Source organism: Lissotriton helveticus, chromosome 2_1, assembly GCF_964261635.1.
Source record: "Lissotriton helveticus chromosome 2_1, aLisHel1.1, whole genome shotgun sequence".
NCBI classification, from domain to species: Eukaryota; Metazoa; Chordata; class Amphibia; order Caudata; family Salamandridae; genus Lissotriton; species Lissotriton helveticus.
In genome coordinates, this window is record NC_136059.1 from 969353505 (window position 1) to 969378396 (window position 24892).

The following is a 24892-nucleotide window of genomic DNA, read 5'->3' on the forward strand; positions in this document are numbered from 1 at the left end:
TACCCAATCCCTTTAGTTCCTTGTCTGCCACATTTGTGGCAATACTCGCTGTGTGCATTTGCTCGGATGTAAAAACCAATAAAAAAGGCCTAATTGTCCCTAAACATCTTTTGTTATGGGCACAGCTGGCCTTTAAAATAAAGCACTCAACTGTTGAGCGGAACAAAATCAGGAAGGCAGACAATATGCAGGCACAGCTGAAAGAGTCCCAATGTCTGAAAATTACACCAGGATGAGTTCAGCACATCTTTGTAGGCCCAACGTTTTTGCAAGGTGGACGGCACCCTCCGTTTGAAAAGAGTGGACAGAGGCCATCTACCCAGTGTAACTGCAACTTGTGCCCTGGCTTTACTTCCCCTTTGTCCTCGAGCAGAACTTAAAGGCCACCAATGAAATGCCTATCCACAGAAGTTGCAGAAAAAGGCTCCATCCAACTCCTCCTGTGCTCAAGATGGTGGCAACCAGATTGTTACTTTTTTCTTTTACGGTACGATACAAGACCTTTAATTTTACTAAACATTCAACATAAATCTATACATCCGTGGGGGCTTTTAACCAACCCTCTTCATACACTGGTCTGTAATTAAGTCACTTGCATGCCCACTACAGATAGGCCAATGGTTCAGCACAGCCATTCTAACTTCACTGAGTGACGTAATTACTCCCTTTCACACACACATTAATTTAAGTGACAAGACTTCAATGGCAATGTGTGCTTGGAGAAAAAGTGCCCTTCGGCTTTTTTTGGATTGAGTGCTTCGGAGCATCACCAATATTAAAAATGTGCAAAAACCATGACAAAACAAGAATTGACAAAGCCCATAGCCAAAAGGCTGGCAGCCAAAGAGTGACCTATTTGCAAGTACAAACAAACCTTGGCAAAACTTCGGAAAGACTGATAAAAATGCTGGTATTGTCTGATTTATAAAGAGCCCATCAGCCACATAAGGGGTTTTGATACTTTCAAGCCCATCAAAATCAGCCGACAATCAAAATAGTACAGAAAGGCAAGAATTGATAATTTCAGTAAAAAAATCCGGCAAGGGGGACATCAATGCCGCACGGAGCGCGGCTGCTACACTTACCTTGCTCACCGGACACTCCTGGGGCCCTGACGCTGTTGGTCTCCGCCGCAAGCACCATCGTGCGGCCGCAGAGGAGGGAGACTACAGCTCCCAGGCTCCTTTGCCCGCCTCGCCCACTTCCGCCGGTCAGCGCGCCCGGAGGCGCATAAAGGACAGGACCTCCCTCCGCATCGCGGACGCGCCCTCTGTGGCCCTCAGTGGTCAGCAGTGGTCGGTCGGGCCACCCCCCTTGACTTAGGTTCACTTTATTTCGTGAGTACTCGCTCTATTTAACTAGTTTTTATTTTACCTTGTGTTTCGGTTCATACAAACCCCTCTACTATTGGTATAATGCCTCCAAAAGGAAAGTAAAGGGAAGAGCGATACTGTTGCTTTTACGGGAGCTATGGACCAATTCATCAAAAGAATGAACTGTGTAGTGGATGAAAGTATAAACATTATGGAAAGGAGGGTTTCGCAGGAATTGGCCATTGCTAGAAGATCTTCTCTCGGGCCAATGGCACATGCTCAAACACCAACTCCCAAAGACAGAATTGAAAACAGCAGGAGAGACTAATGGTTCCCCAAATAATGAAATCATTGTGGATATATTGAATGACGCAGAGGGTAGTTCTTTAAATGTCTCAGAATCTATTTTACAATCACCTAATAATTTACCTAATGCTCGTACTGTACCGGTACCCGTTGAGCAAGCTAAAGTATATAATACAAGGCAGCAGAAAGGGGTGAACGCAGGGGCTATTTCAAAGAACAAACAAGGGCCGACCACTAACATTGGTGGTAAGAGAAAGAATGGTCCTAAGCAGCCTGTGTCACCTAATATTAGTTACGAAGTGGCTGTTGGTAAAAATAAGGATATAGCAGGGATTGGTGCAAAAGGGGGGATCCTGCTCCAATTGCCATACTTGAAGCACTACGACACACTCCGCCCTTTAGAGGAGAGATTGAGTAAAATAGAGATTTCCTTAAAACGTATAGAAAGGGACATAAAGGAGATAATAGATAACCCACAGAGCAAGCCTAGTATACATCCGCAATTAACACTGTCAAAAGCTATGTCTGCAAAAACTCCTGATGTAATTCTGGTGCCTAATGAAAAAGCAGCACCTAAACCAAATGTGGGGGACCCTATTACACCTAGAGATGTATCTAATAACAAACCACAAAAGCAAAGTACACCAAGCACAACAATATGTAGTAAGGGGGTGGCAAATGTAAATAGACCAAATAAAGATCAGGTAAGGGATGTACTCAATCTTCCCCCGGAGGTCTGTCCATTTGTGGCAATCCTGACTGGAGTACCAGAGTTAGGCAAAGAGGAGTTGGAAAGTTCATCTTTCCTCTGGAAAAGGGTGACCCAATGGCTAAATATTAATAGGCCGTTACCCCCTGACCCGAGGGGTAACATCCTAAGCATAAGGCGAGTACCCTGGATGGGTTATTTGACGAAAGACATAGAAGGGGATAGTATAGTTATCAATTTTGACAATCCAAGAATAGTTAACTATATCTGTAATTGGAAGTATCCAGACCCAGCCACCACCATACAACCATTTAAACTAACACTTTTATCCACACGGTCATTTTCATCTTAGGACTGATGGATGGACTATGGTAAGGTACCGTGGTAGGAGGCATCATGGAGGAGGTTGGTCAGGACAAATCCATCATCCCCATAATTTTTTCTCCCATAACCAATTTAATTGTCTTGAGTCAGTTGATTGACTACAGGTAATTCCATTGACCACCACACCCGAGGTATCTTCATTAAACCATGTAATCCCCAAACTTAGTGTAGTATCTTCTAAGGAGAGTGGGGGGGGGGTGAACATACCACTTAATCACCAGGAGATTGGCTGTGAAAAATTTTGCAATAGCAATGACATGTTAGGGAATGGGCATGAAGTAATCACGAGGCCTTGAGACTCAAAGAAAGGAGATAGTGACAATAGGGAGTTATTAGTGGATAGGCAGACGAACATCTGTACTATTGTTGATGAAAATCTACCACCCATTATTAAATCTAGTACCCATTGTTTAAAAGAGGGACCCCCATTAATAACATTAGTTTCGTGGAATATCGCTGGAGTTGGTACCAAAATGTGTGACCCTGAATGGAACAGTTATACGAATACATTTGATATCTGTGTGCTACAGGAAACCTGGGCCACGGATCAGGTCCATAGAACAGGATATAGAACCTACCAAGTGGCGGCCGTCCCTTCAGTAAGAGGGCGAGCCTCAGGAGGCTTGGTAATATGGATCAGTATAACCATTGATGTGGGGATAAAAATGTTAAATGCTGATTCTGTAGATATACTTGCACTGAAACTAACAACAAGAGATAAGAGGGTGATAAACCTTATAAATGTGTACAATAGACCATGTCCCGCTAATAGGGAATCACCATGTATTGAGAAATTGGAAATGTTTATGGATACCCTAGACCAAGATGGAAGTATCATTTTATGTGGTGATCTGAATTGCAATTTTCAGCCGATTGTGGGGATGGTTAAATTGTACGAGGAAGAGGATGTTGTTAATGCACTGAATAATGGATCTGTTCCTGGGACCGCATTAGCCCTGCAGATCACAAGGCTGCTCACAAGCCATGGTTTAAGGGCTTGTAATGGGCGCATGCCATCAGACTCCCCGAAAACATTTACTTTTAGTAGGGGTAATTGTAGGAGCAAGATAGACTATGTTTCTGTTTCTTTTAATTTGTGGCCATATACGAATGATTTAAAGGTTAGAGAACGCTTTGAGAGCGACCACCTTCCGTTGGAAATGAGTTTTGTCTAGTATGTTGAATGAACATGGTGTTACTGAGGGCACTCATAGCTCAGTAGCCCCATTAACCTGCGACAATCTTGTATTAAGTAATAATCGAAGGGCCGTTAAATGGGCATACATTCTTGAAAGAAAAGACCTGTTGGCTAACATTTATTCCACATTTGTGAATACATTCGAATTTTACAATGTGGATGAATGTAAATCTGGTGAATTCATTGGATTACATAAATCCTTTTGCAAAAAACTGCTAGACCTTATTACTAAAAAACCTAGGAAAGGGACCGGGAAAGTGAATGCAAAACCTGTAGGCAAACCCTGGTTTAACAGGGAATGCCGAGTTGCTAAAACCGACCTGATTAATGCGGTAAAAAGTAAAAGCTCTGTAGAACTTAAATTAAAAAGGAAAACCTACAATAAGACAATAGCTGCAGCCAAATCATTCTGGGATGAGGATCTATGGTCCAGTATGTTATTAGCTGCAAAAACAAAAGACCACAGGCAGTTCTGGGAATTAGTAGCTAAAGGGAATAAGCCAGATAAAGGTTCAAGGGAGGTTTTCTTAAACAAAGCTACATGGGTTGATCATTTTACTTCATTATATGCAGCCCAAATTATAGAGGAAAAACTCCCGGAAAACCCAAACCAAACACCAACTCAGGTAGAGAATGATTAAAACCCATTGGTAATCTTTGACATACAAGAGACCAAAACAGCAATTGCTTCTGTGAAGCAAGGGAAGGCCCCTGGTCTGGATAAGATCCCTGGTGATCTTTATAAGCACAATATGGAGATCTGGGCACCTTATCTAAACCATTTGTTTAATACCATCGCAGCTGGTGACCAAATCCCTGATACATGGGACGGGGCAGAAATCATCACTATTTTTAAAAAGGGGGATAGAGGTGATCCAGCGAACTATCGCCCCATTAGTCTTTTAGATATAACACAGAAAATGTATGCCAGGCACATTCTAAACCGCGTAAACACGTGGTTGGAGGATAACTTGGTCTTATCCAAGTATCAGGCAGGGTTTAGGGAAAAGACAGGGACCATCGATCAGGTACTAAGGCTATGCTGCCTGTATTGGAAATATGTCATCATCCGCAGAGGTAACTTATATGTTACCTTTGTAGATTTACGAGCAGCATTTGACCTTATTCCTCGTGACCTACTGTGGAAATCACTGAATAAGCAGGGGTTTTCAGGTGAACTATTGAAACTAGTGATTGGGTTACACCAGAATAACTACGCTAGGGTAAGATGGGGCCCAAATGGAGAACTCACAGATGCAATCCCTATCAAGAGAGGAGTGCGCCAAGGGTGCGTGCTGGCACCTACACTTTTCTCCCTTTTTGTCAACGATATTGCAGTTTATATGGAGAATTGTGACAACGACTCACCTCGTCTGGGGGGGGGGGGGGGGGGGGGGAACGAGTTCCGTCCCTCCTCTTCGCGGATGACACGATTCTCATTTCGCAAACCCCACGGGGCCTACAGATCCTGTTAGACAGGTTCCAGCAGTATTGTATTACAAAAGGGTTAGAAATTAATGTAAAAAAGACTAAATATATGGCTCTCAATCCTCATAAAAGTTTCAAGAAAAATTTATCGCTGAATGGAGAAAAACTTGACTATGAACAAAGTTTTACTTATTTGGGGGTATTAGATTCATCTTTAAATTGGAAACCCCAATTAGAAAAATCAAAAATTGTGTTCAAACAAAATTGTCTTCCGATATTGAAAAGACATAACAAATGTGCAAATAAGGCAGTCACCCCAGCATTAGAGCTCTTTAGATGCAAGGTTCAGTCAGCAGTTTTGTATGGGGCAGAACTCTGGGGACCTGTGTGTAGAAAGACCTTTGAAATCTTGGAGAATGAGTTCATAAGGGGATTATTAAAGGTTCCTAATACTCCATTACTACCCCTACTCCGATATGAACATACGATACACCGATTTACATGCAATACTAAGACCGTTATTGTTATGGGTCAGGTTGTGGACTACCCCTGAGTTAACTGAATATAAAAATGGACTGGTTGAAGTTTTGAAACTAGATACTAGTAGCAAGATCTCTTGGTTTAAACATGTCAAAACCTGGTTAACTAAATCTGGTTTATCCCATTTTTGGAGCCAGCCAGAATCTTTGACCGTGTCCTCTAAGAAAATAGTCAAACTTTCATTTTGGGCCCTTATGAGCCATGACGCAGTATATGTTGGAATACATGGCCCCACAACTGAAAAAATTTTAATGGTAAAAAATGTGGCCCAGTTTGAAATATTTCTTGATGAGATCCAGCCACCATTGGCGAAAACCCTGTATCTAAAATATAGGTATGGCATATTAAGAACCCGGGAACCGAGACAAAATGGGGGAAAATTAGCAACGATAAATGCACTTTATGCACAAATAATGTAAAAGAAGACATTTTTCACATTCTATTTTTCTGTTCAAGCTATGCAGAAACAAGAAGGAAATGGATAGTGCCATTGTGCCGTACTATCGGATCAACTTTGCATCAGGAAGTTGGTAGAATATTAATTACGGACACTAGTCAAGTAATTGTGTTTGGCATCAGCAGGTTTCTCTTGGCTGTAAAATTCATTAGACAAAAATTGTCTCTGCCATTTTAAGCGTGTATAGTGATAATTGTTAACTGGCAGTTATAACTCAATTTAATGCTTTTTTTAACCTTGTAAATATTTTAACAAATCTTTTAACTATATTTATTGATGTGTGTTTCAAGCCCCAACTCATGAATTAGCTGTGAAGGCTTATGGTAAATTTTTTGGTCATGCACCAGCACTTTTTCTTGATTGTATATCTTCGTATATTTGTTGATAATAATGTGGTCATGTATATTATATATTTTGTATATCTTTTATGCTGCAACGGCAACGAAATAAAGATTGATGATGATCCGGCAAGAACACAAGATTGGACCATTTTACTAAAAAGTTATTACTATCAGAAAGGCTCTCCAAGTTAAATAGCCAGGGTTACAGGAAGCAATGGGTCAAGGGCTTGTGCATTAGAAGCCAAGACCACAGAGATCCTGATATGGCGATTCCATACGGTTCCCACTAGAAAATGTATTAGGACAACAGGATGTCCAGTGCAGAGACTGAGTCCATCTACACCATCAGACTGCGGTTCCATTTACTAGCTAGCTCAGTGCCTCAATGTGCCCCTCTGACCCGTAAAGAAACTAACAGATGTGTATAAACCGTGCATGGAGGTACAGCTCTGCTACCAGGAGATTTCTAGATGTTAGAAGCAGTCTGAGCAGGCAACACAAACAGTAGGATATCTTGTTCTGTTCATAGCCTTGAACGGAATGTACAGCCAATTTAGCACGAAAGGCTTTCTAAAAACACGTACAATGTCTTTCTAGACTTATTGTGTAAAAAAAAAAGTCAGCTAAAAAAAATGTAAAAAAAAGTGTAAAAGTGGAACCAAAGTGGGTCCAAGAGGACCTCACCACATTGATGGATCCTTGATGACACAAGGGGTGGGGATATAAACAAGTGGAGTTTCTTCGGCTCTTAACCGGTAGCCCTTCTAGAACACATTTACATGAAAAGTAAACGCTCTTAATCATACAAATGAGTCACAAAAGCCAGGCCATCATTTGGAGGGCAAGTAATGAGCCTTCGTTAATTACGAGTTAAAGGTTTCTACAGGCATTCGTTTCTGGCAACAAACATGTCTGAAAAGCCCAAATGAGTAGTTACATTTTCCAGGAAATGGCCTCTTTAGTTCAAACATGGGAGGATTGTTTTACTACGAGGCACATCCAACCAAAAACTGATTAGCAATTTGAGGAGCATCTACACCTTTTATGAGGGCATGGGGTTGTTTGAGAAAGAGAACCCATCCATCCATGTTCCTTTTTTCGAAGGCTTTCAAGTCTGAAGTACTTGATGTTCTGTTGGGCTTTCCTCCCACATCACTGAACCTTCAGAAAAGTCTTGCAGAGAAAGCCATAAATATACATTACACACATGCAGAGGTTAAGAAAACTGCACTCCATGTATGTCAAAATGGTCCAAGGCAAATCAGATTCAAAACTGCATGTAATGTGAATTCTGTTGCCATCAATGAGAAGCATGGTAATCTTCATCCAAATATGATGCAGCACTAAACTGGTCCGGACCATTGGACCAAAAGTTAGAAATACAAGACTTAATCTTTCCAAGATTAAGTCAAGTAAAACACTGCAGCCATGTTGTCAGTTTCCATACAAAACTTACCTCTGGAGAAGCATGAAAGTGATCAGTCTCAAACGTTTGCCGATAAACTGCGCAGGTTAATGACAAAAAAGGGAAACTGGTCTCCTCAAACTCCAGAAACGAGACAGGTCAGATCTTTGCACTACGAAAGAAACCTACACTAAATCTTGACTGACCTACCAGATCACACCCCATTCATCAGCAAGATCATTGAAAAAGCAGTCTATGTTTAACTCCGAGAAAACAATGAAATCTTTTCCTGCACGACTACATTGCTGGCTTCAAATCATGCTAAAGTAGGAAGACAGTTGCTTTATACACCACAGGCTATGCCCACTTGATCAGTCGACAATGACACTGGACCACCACACCATCACACTCTGGAGTCTCGAAAGGGATTCACAAGCATCATCCACTGGTTCTACTACCTTTCCAACAGACAGCTTGTTCACAAGGGCACCTTTAGGTCCCAAAAGACTGATCACCTGGGGAGTACCTTGGGTGCCATACTTAATCATCTTCATGAAGCACCATTGTGCTATGCTTACAGCTATCCCCAAGATTTACCATTATGCGGAGGACCCAGCTCTCATTGAAAGCTTCCTCAGGTTCAGACATCCAAGTCGTCAAACACTGCCGACACATCATCCAGACCTTTAGGTCAAGCGCCTACTTGCAAACCCATCCAAGACAGAAATCTTGTTATTTGTCAAGATCAACCACAGAAAACAGTGCTTTTAAATAAGCGAAACCATTTCTAGAAAGCAACCTCAAAACTGCTGTTACTTTTACTCACATGTGGCTGGTAGTAATGCACTGGTCAATGACTTACCAGATTACACTGGCACTCCTTAAGACCACCCTACAAGCAGCAGCAGCAAGCCTCATCCAGGGCCTGGAGAAGTGTGATCACAACCCTGCCCCCTGCCACCTCCACCTCCACCTCCACCTCCAGTCACCCCTCTACCGAAGAAACTCCACTAGCTTACCTTGCTGGCCTGTACCACTCTCAACACTAGTTGCATCTGCAAAACAATCCAAAAAAATACAAACATTTGCAGCTTGCCTTACAACTCCATCTGTAGTGATTTGCCACCAGCATCCAAGGCACCATCAGGATCAGACTAAAAAAGGTCTAGCTTTAATTTACTGATTTGAGAAATTTACTACCAGCTGGTGGGAGCTTAGGAATAAGAAAGTCATCTACACATGCCTCTAGGGCAATTCCCTGCAAATTTCACTAGGTCGTTATAGAGCACAAGCAGTTTTCTATATACTCATGGAACCTCCAGTAGGACAAAAGAGGCCAGGTACCTACTTGTACCTATGGCCAAACTAGTGGCACACAACCAATTAACCGCTCACCAATGAAGAGCTGGGTCACTAATGAAACAATTTGATGATGTTTCAGGGCTGTTGCATGGCAACCTGCAGCAAAGCTTTCATCCATTGGAAAGCTTTCATAATATTCTAATGTATTTAAAAGAAATTTGGATAGTGCACACAATGACCACCATGGTCCTGAGCACATGAAGGGAATGCCACAGCACAAGGCTGTTTAACTTTTGCACATAAAGTGGCAAATCGATTTTAGACCATGCTTAACCCAATGAAAATAAACGAATAATTCTGTGATAAGCAAAGTGTGGCAGGGAGATGTTGGCAGTGCTTAGTTTGTGAGATGTCAGTGCCCAAAACTCTGCTCCTTAAGTCTGCGGCTGGTGCAATTAAACACTGCCGCCTGAATACCAAGGTTGCAAAGTCTTACATCCACTGCATGCCTTTTAAAATCACTACCAGACACTCCTTGCCCCTAAAAAAAAAAAAACTGGCAGGTTCTGGCTTTCTTCCTTTAACAGTTCAGTCTCACTTTCAGACACGTTTGTTTTACCACTAGTCAGGAAACTATGGAGTAAAAATAGGTGCTGGGCCCCAAAATTAAGTGCCGGTGTCACCCCTCTAGCAAATCGAGGCTCAAATTAAGCCCTGGATGTTGGAGCACAGCATCTTAGTCAATGCACCCTCAAGTTTGGACGAGGATATTGTGGGTACGAGAAGATTATAGGCCAGGATAAAGCCGCAGGAATGGCATCCCATGCAAACGGATATACACTAGTCATTGATGGAGCTTGCCACTGGGAAATTGACCACCTTCAAACACTACAGGCATGGGCAGGGAGTATAATGTCACAAGTTTAGTGCTATAGTCATCCAAACAGAAAGAATGCTTAAACTTCTCTAGCTGCATTTCGGAAAAAAAAGACTGAATTGAGGTGAAAAGGGAGCATTTACCAGGTCTGGTTCCACTGTTGGCTTGCCAGCCAGAACTTTGAAAGTTAGGCTGGATGAGTCTGTGCACCCTAGGAGCCTCACCTTCTTGCAGACCGTGACTGAATGTACAGGTGGCCTAAATGATTACAGCAGATCCCAGGGTGGAAGTTTAAAGAAAACCTCAAGCAGATTCTCCATCTCCACCGCTTCCAATGAGGGAGTGCCGGTCTTAAGATATTAAGTGTTTGGAAAATTCAGTGGGCTGGTCGATACCCGATCCACAGATTCCACCAGTTAAAGCCTGGTCGCCACTGGTCTTGCAACTAAACTCCGACACTATCACTGAGGGCATGTAATGGGAGGACCAAATCAGATAGACCGGGCCAGTTTACGTTCAATAGAGAGGGCCAGAAGTCGCTGCTTGATTAGATCCTGGTTGAGACTAGAACTTGGGAAAGAGTCCTCGACTTCCAGGTCCATCAGAGGCTAGACAGCGATCACAATGCACTAGTTATGACTGACAGCAGGGAGTCTGGGCCTATCTAACCTCCTACCAGTGACTAATAGGGAGCAAAATACAATACTCTCGAACAGGCGGAGATTGAGGTGGGGCCATATTCAGGAATCTCAATTTAAACTGGCCAATATATATAACCAGGTTCTACCACTATTAATTGAAATGGGGAGGTAGGAGGAGTTGATTTCCAGTTAGGGGGACAGGCCTCTAAATATTCATGAGCAACTAACAAAACTCCGATGCATTTTACACGGTGGGAAAGCCAAGGGCAAACTAGGATTATAAGCATCCCTGGTTCAATGCAAGTTGCCGCAAAGCCAAACTGGACCTGTTAAAAGCAGTGAAGGCAAAGGACAGGTCAGGAACTAAGCAGTGTGGGGCAAAGTATAAGTGGACTACTGAAACAGAAAAGAAAAACTGGGAAGCAGGAAAGTGGGATGACCTTAGGACTGCCCTTAATGAGAAAGATCTGAAGACATAATGGGCAATAGTAAGTTCCGGGGGGGGGGGGGGGGAGAAGGGCGACCCGCCCTAGAACCATACATCGCATCTGCAGTTTGGGAAGCACACTTATATTTTTATAGTGTATCAAATGTGGAAATAAGATTGTATGGTCTGTCGTTATCTAATTTTTATTTTTCCTCCAGTGGTTTTAGGATAGTAATAATGCACTTTTATGGCCAGAGTGGCCGAAATAAAGTTATCTACTGACTGACTGATTTACCAGTGGTAGTGTGGAGTGAATCTACAGGCTTCAACCCTTTTTGGAGTTCATCCCTCCTGTTTAAGTCATTGTCCTTGACCAGGTGTATGTCTCCTTAAGAACACTGAAGAAACACTCCAACATTCTGTTGGTTTCAGGCTGGTATAATGTAAATATGCTTCATCCTACATTCACACAAACCACCTCCCCATCTCCTATGAAAGGCTGTACACCATTCTCAGTTAATACCTGTGGTAAACCTTCCCTTCCAAAAACATCCCAAAAAAAAAAATCACATGCTTGGTCTCAATTCCCTGAGATGTTTCAGGCAATCTGAAATAAAATGGCCAGAGCTACAATCACATACGTTTCACATCCATCACCATGTACATGGCCGAATGGGTCCAATGCATTTTCCTGCCAAGGAGAACTGGGGCGTTCTGATGATCATAGTTTGCACTCTGGGCTTTACCACCATCTCAATGAGAGCACACTGCATACACACCATTCTTTCCACCTGTATCTCCATTCCTAGCCACCAGTGTGCGACTAAGTCTCTTTGGGTTTGGGCATACCCTGATGACCACCATGGGCTAAGGAGATACTCATTCCTGAGATTGAACGGTCTAATCTGGTACCTCCAATACAGTAGGCCTGGACTATGACAATTCATCTTTGGTATTCTAGAAGCCTTTAATTTTCACATATCAACCTGGTCTCATTGACAAGTGCTTCCTAAGTGGCACTATCGGACTGCAACTCTGTAGGCCCTCTTTTCTGAAATGGTTAGTGTCAATACTACCAACTCTCAAAAACACTTCTTCAAATGTCTTTTCCTATTCTTGAGCCAGAGCGACCAAGCAGAATAAGTAATCTGCAACAAGGTTTGCCACACCAGGAATGTATTTTATTATGAAACTACTCTTGTAATGCAATTAGCCACTTTGTAATTCTACCAGAGACCCCATCAATACCTCTCGTTTTCCAAATACCTCACAAAGGGTTATGGTCAGTTGGGACCTCAAAAGGCTCTTGTAGGGAGGAAAGTAAATTCTCTTGTTGCCAAATACATCACCAATGCCTTTCAATAACTAAATATCAAATTTCTGTCAAGTATGATGCAGAGACAAGATTGTTCTGAGATTCTCCTTCTCACAATACAAACTTGCTTCACTAACTCTTTAGGAATAAAACATTCCCCAATGATGGTGTGTCCCAAACGGTCAGACTTCTCCTACATTTACACTTTACACTTTAACCTTCACTGTAAGGCATTATTCCTCAAATCGCTCCTGCACTAGCTTCACTCTAGAGGCATGAACTTAAAAATCTTTCCCAAATACTAACATATATATAAATATTTATCCTTCCAAACCTTTCTAAAGTTCTGTTGAAAATAGATCTGCAGTAATAAGGCCAAACCGCAATCTAGCATACCTGAATGTACCACAAGGGGTAATAAATGCTGTGAGATCAAGACATTTCATCCAATTTAATGTTAAGCCAATGTAAAATCAATGGCTGGAAAAAAAGAAATCAGCTTCAACCAGCAGAAGCATGTCAACAAGAATGTAATTGATAAATTTCCCCTACAGAACATTACTCTGTTCCCGGAGGTCTACACAAATCAAAACTCCATTGGCTTTCTTAGCCACCACAATTGGAGCTAACCATTACGTGCCTTTGACCTACTCAATGATTACCTCATATTTGAGTCCAACTCTATTCGCTCATCCTCATGGCTATAGGCAAATACTTAGACCTCCTGGGTCAAGCCAATACAATAGCAGCGCTGTCTTTCTGATCATAGATTTCGTGCAGCATAGCTCTCAAAAAAGCATCCCTCTGCCATTTAATGGTTGGTACTCCAGGGTTCGTTAAGAAAAATGGAGACACTGATATTCCGCATGGTCTACCCGGTCTTAATGCATTTACAATTAGGTTGCAATGTAAAAACAGTTCTATTTAATTATCACTGGCACTCAAACAGAATGTCCGAAAATAACCCACAAAGAAAATGGTCACATGTGAAAATTCTATTTATCAGGCAAATGATTCACTAACCCAGCAGGAAGTGAACACTGTAGGTCCACCTATGAACACCAGAAAATAGCCAAAGAAATTATCATCTTCCAAATCATAAACTAGTTCATTCACTTTTCCTGTAATTAAGCAGATAAGAGAATTTATCAAATATCCAATTAAATGAACCTAGATCAGTTAGACTAGTGACCAGAATCGATGCAGAGGGTGAGTAAACTATTCTCAGGAACAGTTTAAGTCATCTATACCAGGAAACAGAATGCAATAGGTTTGGCAAATAAAACTAGTGTGCGCGTGCATCACTGCCAAAAGACACGGTTTACAAAATCAGTAAGTGTGAAAAGCATTGCCAGACATGCCATTAACTTTTCTTGGGAAACTTCCCAAACCAAAATGGCACTTCTGTTGAACGTACAGCATTGGGAAGTCAGCTGCTGAAGACATGCATGAAAGACTGCTCAGACGGAATGGCACATAAGTTGAGCCACACTGGCAGCTCTGACCAGGTGAGTGCGTGAGGCTACAATGGTCACCACATGCTGGGAAAAGCCCATGACTCGCACAACTGCTCAGCTAAAAAAAGACCTTGGGCCAATGTGGTTGCACACTCAAAGTCACAACATGGTGCTGATAGCACATTTACTGTACCAACCCCTCCAAGCAGGTTGTCTCCAAACACAAGTCCACTCTCCATAAATTCCTAGGAACCAAATTCTGCACTGGTTCCAGCCAGCAGGAAAGGAGTCTGGCCTGAAGGCACTCTGTTTCAGGGATGACCCAATGCGGGCAGGAGTTGATAGCAGGGCAGGACTGGCCATAGCAGGCACCAGCCATTTCCCTGGTGGGCTTCTAGGGTGGGGCGGGTTTTGGGACCCTGGGGGGGGGGTCGTTTGTTACGGGGTTTGGCAATATCTGCCCCCTGTAACAAAATCGGCCGATTCCAGCCCACGCAAACTGCTCGGCTGCACTCCCACTCCCCAGGGCCAGACTGGGAACTAAAACTGGCCCTGGCAAAGTTCCCGTCCAGTCCCCGGGGGTTGCCACCAAGATGTTTGTCAGGGCCGGTTTCAGCAGATTTCATTACAGCGGCTGATATTCCAATTATGCTGCTTAAACGGCCCGTGACAAAATCGGCACCCAAAACTGGCCCCCAACCCTGGTGGCCCACCGAGGAAATGACTGGTGCCCGCTGCAGCCAGTCTGGCCCCAACCCTCACCCCAAGGGGGGGGGGGGGGCTTGGGGGCTGCTGTGCAGTCATCTAGGGCCGGTTTCTGTTCCCAGTCTGGCCCTGGGTGATAATCAGCAGTTTGGTCCCAAGTGTTGAGGTCTTCTTCCCTTCTGATTTCTAAGGATCCAGTCCATCGTCAGTGTAACAAGGTGCCTTCCAACAAGGACTCAATTCATACGGTAGTAAGATAGAAGCAGCTTAATTCTCAAGTTAAAAGAATCCATTCATCCAACCTCTTCACCCTCAGTCCAACTGTCGCCATCCCATGAGGCTCTATTACCTTATCACATTCGAAGATGAGGCTCAACCTTAATACAAGACCGACATGGGCCATAACATTACATATACACAACCCAGGACAGACCGTCCTTCATAGCAGAGTAGAACAGCAGCTTCCCTCCTACAGCTTAGCCAGATCAGAGGTGCCAGCAGTGAAAAGGGGAGCAGTGGAAACTCCCAGGCACCCTCGGGCTTAGTGGTCAGCTGTGAGTCCAAATATCTAAGAACAGAAGCAAAGATCAAGGGAAGTGGCCATTTACGTCTGGATAGGAGGTTTAAGCTGGTCTGGGACTGAACACTGGCGAGGAAGATGTAGCAGTTATAAGTGTTGCATGAGGGCCTTTAATTGTTAAAAGCTAAATACACTGGAAATGTAACTCATGAAAGTTACTACTGTAGTTAATTACAGGATTATTAATGTTAATGCAGCAAGCATGTACATTTAAGACAATTACTTTTATTAGAATTTAGTAGGAATGAGCTTGCCATTTTTTGATCATTCAAATAAAAAATAAATATTTGCCTACTGTGCAAAGAAACTCGCTATCCCGGATGTAATTCAAGTTAAACTATACCCAAGCAGTTTTCTGCTCAAATACCAAGAGTAAAGACAATGCCAGTATAGTTGAACAACATTTGTTTGGAGGAAAAGGTTTAAAAGAACACCTACTTTCTAGTGCATAGATGCTTCAAATAGTATTTTAGGTTTACTTGCGATCTTACTCACCACAGGATAGCTCATCTGTACCATCTGAACAATCGTCATCCCCATCACACTGCCAGACAGATGTTATACAGCGTCCATTGCGGCACTGGAATTGACTGACTTCACATTTCGTTCTAGAACCTGGATAAAATAAATTAAAAGGCTTATAACATCAAAAACACAACACTAACGCATTCTGATCCAGTTACACTTGCTAACATCTAGCTAAATAGCACAAACAGAAAAATGAAGGCAACAAGTCTTAAAATGCTTTCATAAAAAAAACAAAAAAAACACAACACCCTATGCTAAAACTAAACAATTTGCGACGTCAGTTTACTGGGCCTTTCAGGGAGCATACAGGCAATACCGTACAAGAAGCTTATGAAATTGCTGTCCGTAACAGGAGCATTGCAGTACACCAATCCTAGATAACCCATGAGTCAGTGTGCATTTCCAGACTGGCTTTATTCCGGAAAGCATTTGTGTAAGATCATGTAGTCAGACTTGCAATATACCCGTGCAAACAAAAAATCCCACATAAACACTTACATGGTTGAGAAAACGTTATCCCAACATACCCATTCTTTTAATAAATTGTATCAACTGAAGAAACCACATGAACCACAGTTACAGTGCAAAGCCTACAACGGTCTTGAAAGCACGTTGTATCATAAGGCCATCACCTAGTCCCTCTAGTTTTTTTGGAAATTGAGCAAACCTACGAGTTACATTTGTGCAATAAGGTAAAGTAACATTGAAGAGGCCTGGTGACTCAGTATTTTTGCATAGTAAAAAGAACCTACAATAAGAAGCAGTGAACTGCTCCTCGTATCCATTTCGATGTACTGTGGTAATTAATTGGAATAGGACCGTAGCACATTAATAAGTGTGTGCACTTGGTAGCACAATTGCTCTAAATAACTAACTGGAAACATTAATTTCAGGCATGGCATAATATATCTATGCAACAAGTGCCCCAACTAGTTCCCTACAGGTTACACATTCTACAACCACTGCTTCAATCCATCACTGGGTCAGTACCTCATGCATAGTGCATGAAATGTGATCAAACGGTATATGGAAGACTCTGAAAAATGTCAGTGTCTCTGAAGGCAGCCTTTAGTGGCATACACATGAAAAATAAACTGCATTTACATATTTCACTCCACCCACGTGCAACCAGTTACTATAGTTCAATAGCATTTAGGAAACCAGAAAATTGGAATACGTACACCAATAATGCCACAGCCTACCACAGAATAGTACCGTGCATTAAATTCAGAACAGATCATGCTTCAGCCATAGCTCCATTCCTCCTTGGACTGCCATGTAAAAAGATGAGATTTCCATGCATCAGTCTTTAACCTAGTTTTTTAAGTGTAGTCAATAAAGGGAAAACCTAAAATCTGCAAAACTAAAGGACCACAAGGCGGAGAGCAGGTCATTAAAACTAAGCATAATGTCTACTCATTCAAAATATGAATCCAAAAATCTACTGGGATAGTGCCAGAACTGAGCATAACAATGTTCCTTTCTGACTACTGGACCAAAAGTCTTCAAACCCGAGCAATTGCATTTCAACATAAATCCTAAATGCTCACGAGGGACTTCAACCTCTAATCAAACTTGGAAAACATTTATGCATTTTCCTACAATTCTCAGATTAAATGTTATTCTGTTATGCCACAACATAGTCCTCTGATGTTCAATATCCTATTTAGCATCATCCAGTTGATATAAGGTTGTATGTTTTTTTGTAGTTCTCCATTGCAACATGCAAAGTTTGAGCACTTCTATGGCGTTTGACAAAAAAAAAAAACTAGATAAAAAGGATCCTACTTAGGTTTGAAGGAAGTAGTAACGGAAGTGGCAATGGCATTTTCATATGGTCACAGATCAAGAACCATAAGGTAGTTAAGAATCCACAGCCTTGAAAGGACTGTATCTGCATCTTTAAAGGCGCCATAAGGTGGCGGACTGCTGCTTCAAGCACTTGGCCATGTGGCGACTGCTTGGAGTTTACCAAAAAAAAAAAAAGTGTAGGTTTAGTGTTGCTTTTGCTACTTTAAGTTGAGGCACATTGAAATCAACGCAGGCAAAACTTTACAGTCTTAAATCAGTAAATGACAATCTGAAAAATGTATCCTTAGTGCGATTAGAGGAAAGATTGAAATCACCACTGTGCAGCCACCTTACCGCCACATAGTTTCTGAGGTAACACTGGTCTAGTAATGAAGGTGATGGACAGGTTGAAGGATAAGGTATAGTTTAAACTACTGGCAATGAAGAATCCTTTCGATGTTCATTAATATGCATGCAATATCCCAACTTGGCCTGTAACCAACTGGAAATTTAGGTTACTAAAATCCTGATTTGCAGAAAACTGAGAAGTAACCACTTTAAGATAATGTGCAGTGAATAAAAGTGTTGAGACTAGTCTGCAATTCAGAACCTATGGCGCAACAATGAGTTTCTGGGCAAGAAGGATATTAAAAGTGGGAACTGTTGCCCTGGATTGACAGGGATGAAAGTTTAACTGTTCTAACATTAGAGAGATGGAAAGATCAGGAAGCAGCGCCAGGACACTCCCTGAGTAGCCACGCGCTCTACAAATACCCCATAACATTTAGTTTGCGGGTACAATTGGTAATGTGTCCTCTGATTCCTTTCTATATATTTTTCCAGCTTTAGCAAGGTGGGGCACTGGTATGCTTCCGAGTGAAACTGGCCAGGAGTTGTAACCCAGAGTGAGTCGTCAATGTGGACTATGAAGGACATAATGTCAAAGTTTAAGAAATGTACTGTGGTACATTAAAAAATGCTCTTCAGCAAGTTAAATTGCATTTTCTAATTCCAGTCACTACAGCTCAATTTAGTAGATCTCAATTTCATTTTAAGGACTTCAATATTAAAACATTAATATATCCATTTGCCTAAAGTTAACCTTCCATGTACGTTCCACAGGAAGGGACAACCTCATTTATCCATTCATATTAAGAGACCTTCTGTGGATAAACAAACCTGTGCCAGTCTTCTAGGAAGTACTGCTCGATGTAACCTTGCAGTCCTTAAAAAAAGCAAGACTAAACAAACCGGATGGCTCTAAAAACTTAAAGGAAACCAAACTACCCCTTTGACCGGAACATGCTTTGAGGAGATTGAAGTGCCCCCTTCAACTGCACCCACTCCCCAAAAGTCAAAGTATTTTAATTAAAATCCATTAAAATGGACGCCCCCAGGTTTAACTGTAGACAATCTCCACCTCAATAGAATTCCATATGGATATGATTTAATCTCAATCCTTCCCACAACCTACAGAACAGGTATTTAATCCCTTATGTAGTACATTGAAGCTTGCTATCCCTGTATAAAACCAGTCTCCAAATTAACTTCTTGAAGAGGACGAGGTCTATATTCACCAGGAAAAGAAAATGTGGCAAACTTTAAACTTATAGCAGAGTTGTGCCGCCAGAATGCCTACTACCAGAGCCAGCAGCCAAGATGAAATGCAGGTCACAGCATCATTAAAACAGTTTGACATGGCTTGGCTTAAACTACAGGTTTTTTTCCCCTTTCGTAAACAGTAAAAAAAATTAAATTGATGGGAGTGTACTTTGCCCACTAAAGACAATTACAGGACAAATGTAATAGATCTGCAGATGGATATGCAAATAAAAAACGGTTAGGGACAAGGTCCCAAAAGCTATTCACTGTAGCAGTTAACGGTTCCCAAAGGAAATCCTTTATAGATGGAAAAAATTAAACAACGTTATCTTTACTTAGGAAAAGGCTACACATTTCACTTGTGGACTTTAAAAATGTATTACTAGCCTGATCCATCGATCATGTTGGATTTGTAGCAACTATTTAAAAAAAGGCACTTTTGAAAAGTCACTCTTAGCTGCCTGAAGCATCTAGAAGCCCAGGGGCATCAAACGGTCACTCATGAGCTGAATAGCCCATTTGAAGAGGTATAAACTTGCTCCCGAAACAAAAGCCTTGTTGTTGGGAGGTGTTCTGTTCCTCCGACAGGATAGCCATCTGACCAGGGACCACAATCTTAAATAACTTCAAAGAAGCTACCCTGTCACAAGCAGATGTAGCCAACACCTGTCCCTGCCCCCTCCCTCTTATCCTTCCACTCAGCCAGGTACCAAACTAAGTGGGAGAGGAGCTGCTCCGGGAACTAATTTGGAGCGACTACAGTTTGGGTGTTGCTGCTTTCCCTGGCCACATTCTAGGATAGGCACAGGAGCTCAGCACAAAGGGGACTGAAGATTCTGCCAGATTTCATTCAAGTAGCGAGGGGGGGGTACTGGGGTAATGGTTTGCAGAGTGCACACAGGAACTGCAACAAAAGTGGATCGGGTTATCCCTGAGAACTTTCCCTATTAGTTAGGGAGGTGCTAGGTGTTGCCACCCCGCAAGATAGTGAAAGGCATAAATGTGGCACCACTGCACATTCAGAACACTACTATACCTGGTGAGACTCAAGGATTGCATCTGCTGCGGAGACCTTTGAGATTTGAAATGCTGTACATTGTCCCATTTGAACCTAGGCAAATGGGTAAGGGTAAGTTGGCTTACCTCCTGTGAAGCTACATGGCAATTAGCTGCTAGAAGCCTTTACCCCTGAAAACCTAAACTGTAGTGTCCCAACTGGACCTGCCTTGGACCCTGCTTGAGTGAATCTTGAGTGCTGTATTACTAACATCCTGAAAAAACCTGGGACTTAAACGTTTTGGCTCCCAAGACCAGACTGGGACAAACCAGCCAAAGTAATCCAGTGATGGTGTGTTGCCACTGGGCCAAAGATTTAGGTTGCTCCCATTAGGAACTTTTCTACCGCAGCAAATCAATTCAGCAAGAGGTTGTGGAGCCCTCTTAAGCTACAGCCTGCAGACTTGACTCACTGAAAGAATCCGATGGATCAACTCTGTAAGGAGACCTAGGGCCATATGTATGAACACTTTCCCCATAGACACAAAATGACTAAAACCATTTGATACATCTGGCCCCTAGTCACCAAGCAAAGGTTCCCAAGTGTATCCGGAAGGCGAGGGACCTTCCTTGAATGAATTTTGAATTTCACACTGATCTTTTCTAACAAAAGAAACTAGCTACACTGGGGCTTAATCAGTAAAGGTTATTTGGCCCTTTTCTGCCACAGACCGCTGCCTTGCCACGTTAAGGATTTTTGACTTCCATTTCAGAGACCATGTCAGAATGCAAAACTTCCAAACAGGATGAACGAGTTTCTGTATTAGACTCATGCTCCATATCGATCAGCCTTAGTTGTGACTAGGTCCCAGTCAAGCACAACCATATAACCATGGTTGCTGCTCAATGCTTTTTGGCATGATTTTCATTTAAATCTCAAATCAAACAAGGGGAACTAGACATGAAATGTAGTCTGTTTGTTCATGAAAATATTCTCCATTTTTATAAATTGGAATGGGATCATTACGGTGTTTGACTTTAACTGTGTAAAGCATTTAGATATACTATAACATTCTTAATTTAAGCCAGTCTCCTCGGTTCCATAACCACCAGGGGTTGAGCTCAGTTTTAAATTACTGAAACCTTTACTGGACCCAGGACTAATAGTAGCAATGATTACATGGCGACGACTATCCATCCACACCAATAATCCACATTCTCGGATCATTTTAAGGATATGACAAGGCACTTCAGAGTTCCATGACCTTATACAGGAACTCTACCTTCGGCCTCATCTCTATGATCACGAAACTCCTTGATGACATGCAATAACCATACAATCTACAGTGGGGACATTTTATCCTATTAACATGCAGCTCTCAAAAAAGGTACCTACAACCATTATGGGATAGCAAATCTGCATTAACACCCCCCTAACAATTTAGCTTCAAAATTGCACCTAGTAGGTGAATGAATTTTAGATCAGAGTCTTGAATTGGTTTCAGAGCAGGCAATCTTTAAAATTGACAATTTAGCAAATGTATAGGCACAGTAATAAATTACTTTAGGACTTCAGAAATTACTTCTGAAAGTATACCAATGAAAACGAAAAACTTAAGCTTTACCATGTTTTAACAGAGGAAAGTTTCAGAACAAACAATTTTCCATCTCCTGTAGTTTATGCAGTCTATCTACACTTAGTTCCATCATTAACCATTCAAGTTTAAATGACCTACCATATAGCACCCTGGCCACACATGCAAACAGCCAATGCTACTAGTTAGCCTGCAAGCAGTAGATGTGCTTCAGATTCATCTGGCCACCAGCAGCCTGAAAAAACAGTTCTACACAAAGCACTACGCACCATACCCAGGGTGCGCTCTAAGAATACTTCTACAAACTCCTTGATAAACGTACTCAGGTTGAGGAAATCTTTCCATACCAGCGTACTGGTGCCTTTTTTTAATTAAAAACACTTTATAGTGTGGGGGTCTGAAATCCAATAATTTAGTAAACCCAATATTTTATGCACCCTGATTTTTACCTCAGTTATCTTGGCTCTGATATCTCCGTCTAGCTGCATGAGACCACCGCTCCCGCAAAATACAATCAGAGTAGAATTCAAAATCTGAACTGGGACAGCTCAATAACAGTCCTAGATCACAAGTTTAAAAGGTCAATTACAAAATTTAGTATAAATACAGAAAAAAATGCATCGTTTGCCATGAACGCTCAGATTCAGGGCACAAAATCAAAGCAATGCTAAAAGCCCTAATCAAGCAATTAAAGCTCCCAATTCGAAGTCCCCAAACTCAGAGTACAGACGTCAAGGGATAAGAGAAAGTGTCAGATAGTCTTAGAAGGAAAATTTGAAGTCCTCCCAGAACCTTCAAAACTAGGGGGTTGAACACATGCCATGCATAAACAATTAGTAAAACTGAAAATTCAGCAAGGTAAAGTTGTATTGGCAAATCAAAAGCAGCCCGCAATAATTGAAACTCTTAACACTAACCCTTTTAAATGCAAGAGAATCTTGTGCTTGCTATCTCAGCAACTGCACTACAGATATGTACAATATTAAACATTTCTCAAACAATAGCTCATAGAACTGTTCTGCTGCACGCCTACATCAGAACTCCTAATGGAAATCATTCAAAATGATATATCTGGTACATGGTGGAAAATGTCATTCACAATACATGCTTTCGAATACAATCAGCCTTTACTTAATACTTTACATGGTGCGTCAGAAACGGAGGAGAAACATGCAGAAAGTTTCTAATTGGAGGGCTGGGGTAGGTAATGAGCAGATCAGAAACCAAATTTGATCCTACTAAAATGGAGCCTCACACAACAAATATGGCCTATTACAGTATTAATCACACTTATAACCCACCTTATTAAATCAAGTGAATTTGTTAATCTATTCCCAGCATGGATAATAAAATCAACTCACAAATCGGTCACAAATTGCTCCCTCCACAAAAAAACCCCCACACATTAGCACTATAGAAACCAGCAATCTGTTATAGCAAACCTCTAGGGAACGTAGAAAACCAGAGCCTTAAGTTAACTTTTTAAACCGTTTCTTTTTTAAATAAATCTTTTATCTGTGTTGTGTTTCTGCTATCTGTTGCACATTGCCTGCCATGCGCCAGGACGCCCCTTAGCTGGGGCAGCTGTGCGCAATACAAAAGTGCATAACATAACATAACAAAGACAAGAACTAAGTTAAAGTAGATTACGGTTAACAGAATGGACTTACCTCCTACTCAGCAACTCTGCCCCCACCGAACCACCACCCAGCCCCTCCGAGTCTAAAAACCGGGAACTTAAGAGCATCAGAGGAAAGATATGAGGAATCAGCCAGTAGACAGTCGGAAAATAGCGAAAAGACACACTGAATGAACGTGACATTTTTGCGTGAATGCTGTTTCAATAGGAAGCTGAAATGCACAGCATTTAGATGGCTATTGTCACTTAATGATCGGATTTGTCAGTCATCAAACGCTCATAGTGCAGAAGGGTTTTAAAAAGGAACATAGAAGCTTGAATAAGCAAATAACATTTTTATGGTTTGTACAGAATTCATCCTGGACATCCAGAGGTAGAAAATGCATTCTAAAAGTCAGATTGCCCACAGCATTGACCCACGATTGTTTTGCATCATAAGCAATAGTCTGAAAGGATGGGTTGTAAGTGGTCAGAAAAAAAAAAAAGATACAATTGAATTAAAAAAATGTGACCCATGTCTCAAAGCCACTTACAGGAGCCAATTGTCAGGGATCAAAAATCTTTGTAAATTAAAAGCATTTGCAATGCAATAGGTCTCGCAATTGCGTGATTTTGAGCTATTTGCATTGTAAATCTTACTATTTATTTATAAAGTTTTATATAGCGCTACCCTTTTCCGACTCTTGCTCTAAGACAAAGCATAATGATAAAAAAGTATGTTACGGTCCCCGTGGCGACCACCAGCTCAAACTTTTTTTTTTTTTTTTTTTGGTTATAAACTTTTATTTGTCATCAATTAGCACACACCGCTTCCCGCCTACAACCCTGAGGCCGGCAGCAAACAAGGGCAACTTCAATACAGTGATCGAAACCAACGCATACGAATCATACCTTCGTCAACTCAAGGGACCGGTGGTCTATTTTACCAATAGAACATCTTGCAATTATTGAGCGCTAGCCGCCGTCCCGACCCCCCTCCCCACATTGCTGGGGGAGTGTGTATGTGGCGGCACCAATGCAATGCGGTTTAGAACATGAAGTGCGCGTGTATGCCAACGTGATCTAGGTCTATCACCTTTAACAGAACATTCCCAACAACCCCCCACCCCCTTCCCTTGACTGCCTGCGTGTCCTCCGCTATTGTGTCTCGAACTTCTCAATAATATGTGGCTTCCCGCCCACATCTACACTCCATCTGCCTCCCCTCCCTCACCCAGGTCCCCGCTGCGGCCTGTCCTCCCGCCCTGTGTGCATCTCGCGTGTGTAAACTAAATGTCCTGTGCCCACCCAGGGTCTCAGATTCCTCGGCGTCCCACCCATGTGTCCCCCTCTGCCTTTCAACATTGTGCGTCTAAT

The 24892-nt window shown here is 42.0% G+C and overlaps 1 protein-coding gene across 1 annotated transcript in view; it reads right to left on the reverse strand.

The window, feature by feature from the left end:
* VLDLR (very low density lipoprotein receptor) overlaps positions 1 to 24892 on the reverse strand; it is a 205354-nt gene that overhangs the window by 109122 nt on the left and 71340 nt on the right. Inside the window, exon 2 of the mRNA XM_078675719.1 lies at positions 15881 to 16000. Within this exon, the coding sequence (XP_078531845.1) occupies positions 15881 to 16000 (120 nt within the window). The remainder of the gene's footprint in view (positions 1 to 15880; positions 16001 to 24892) is intronic.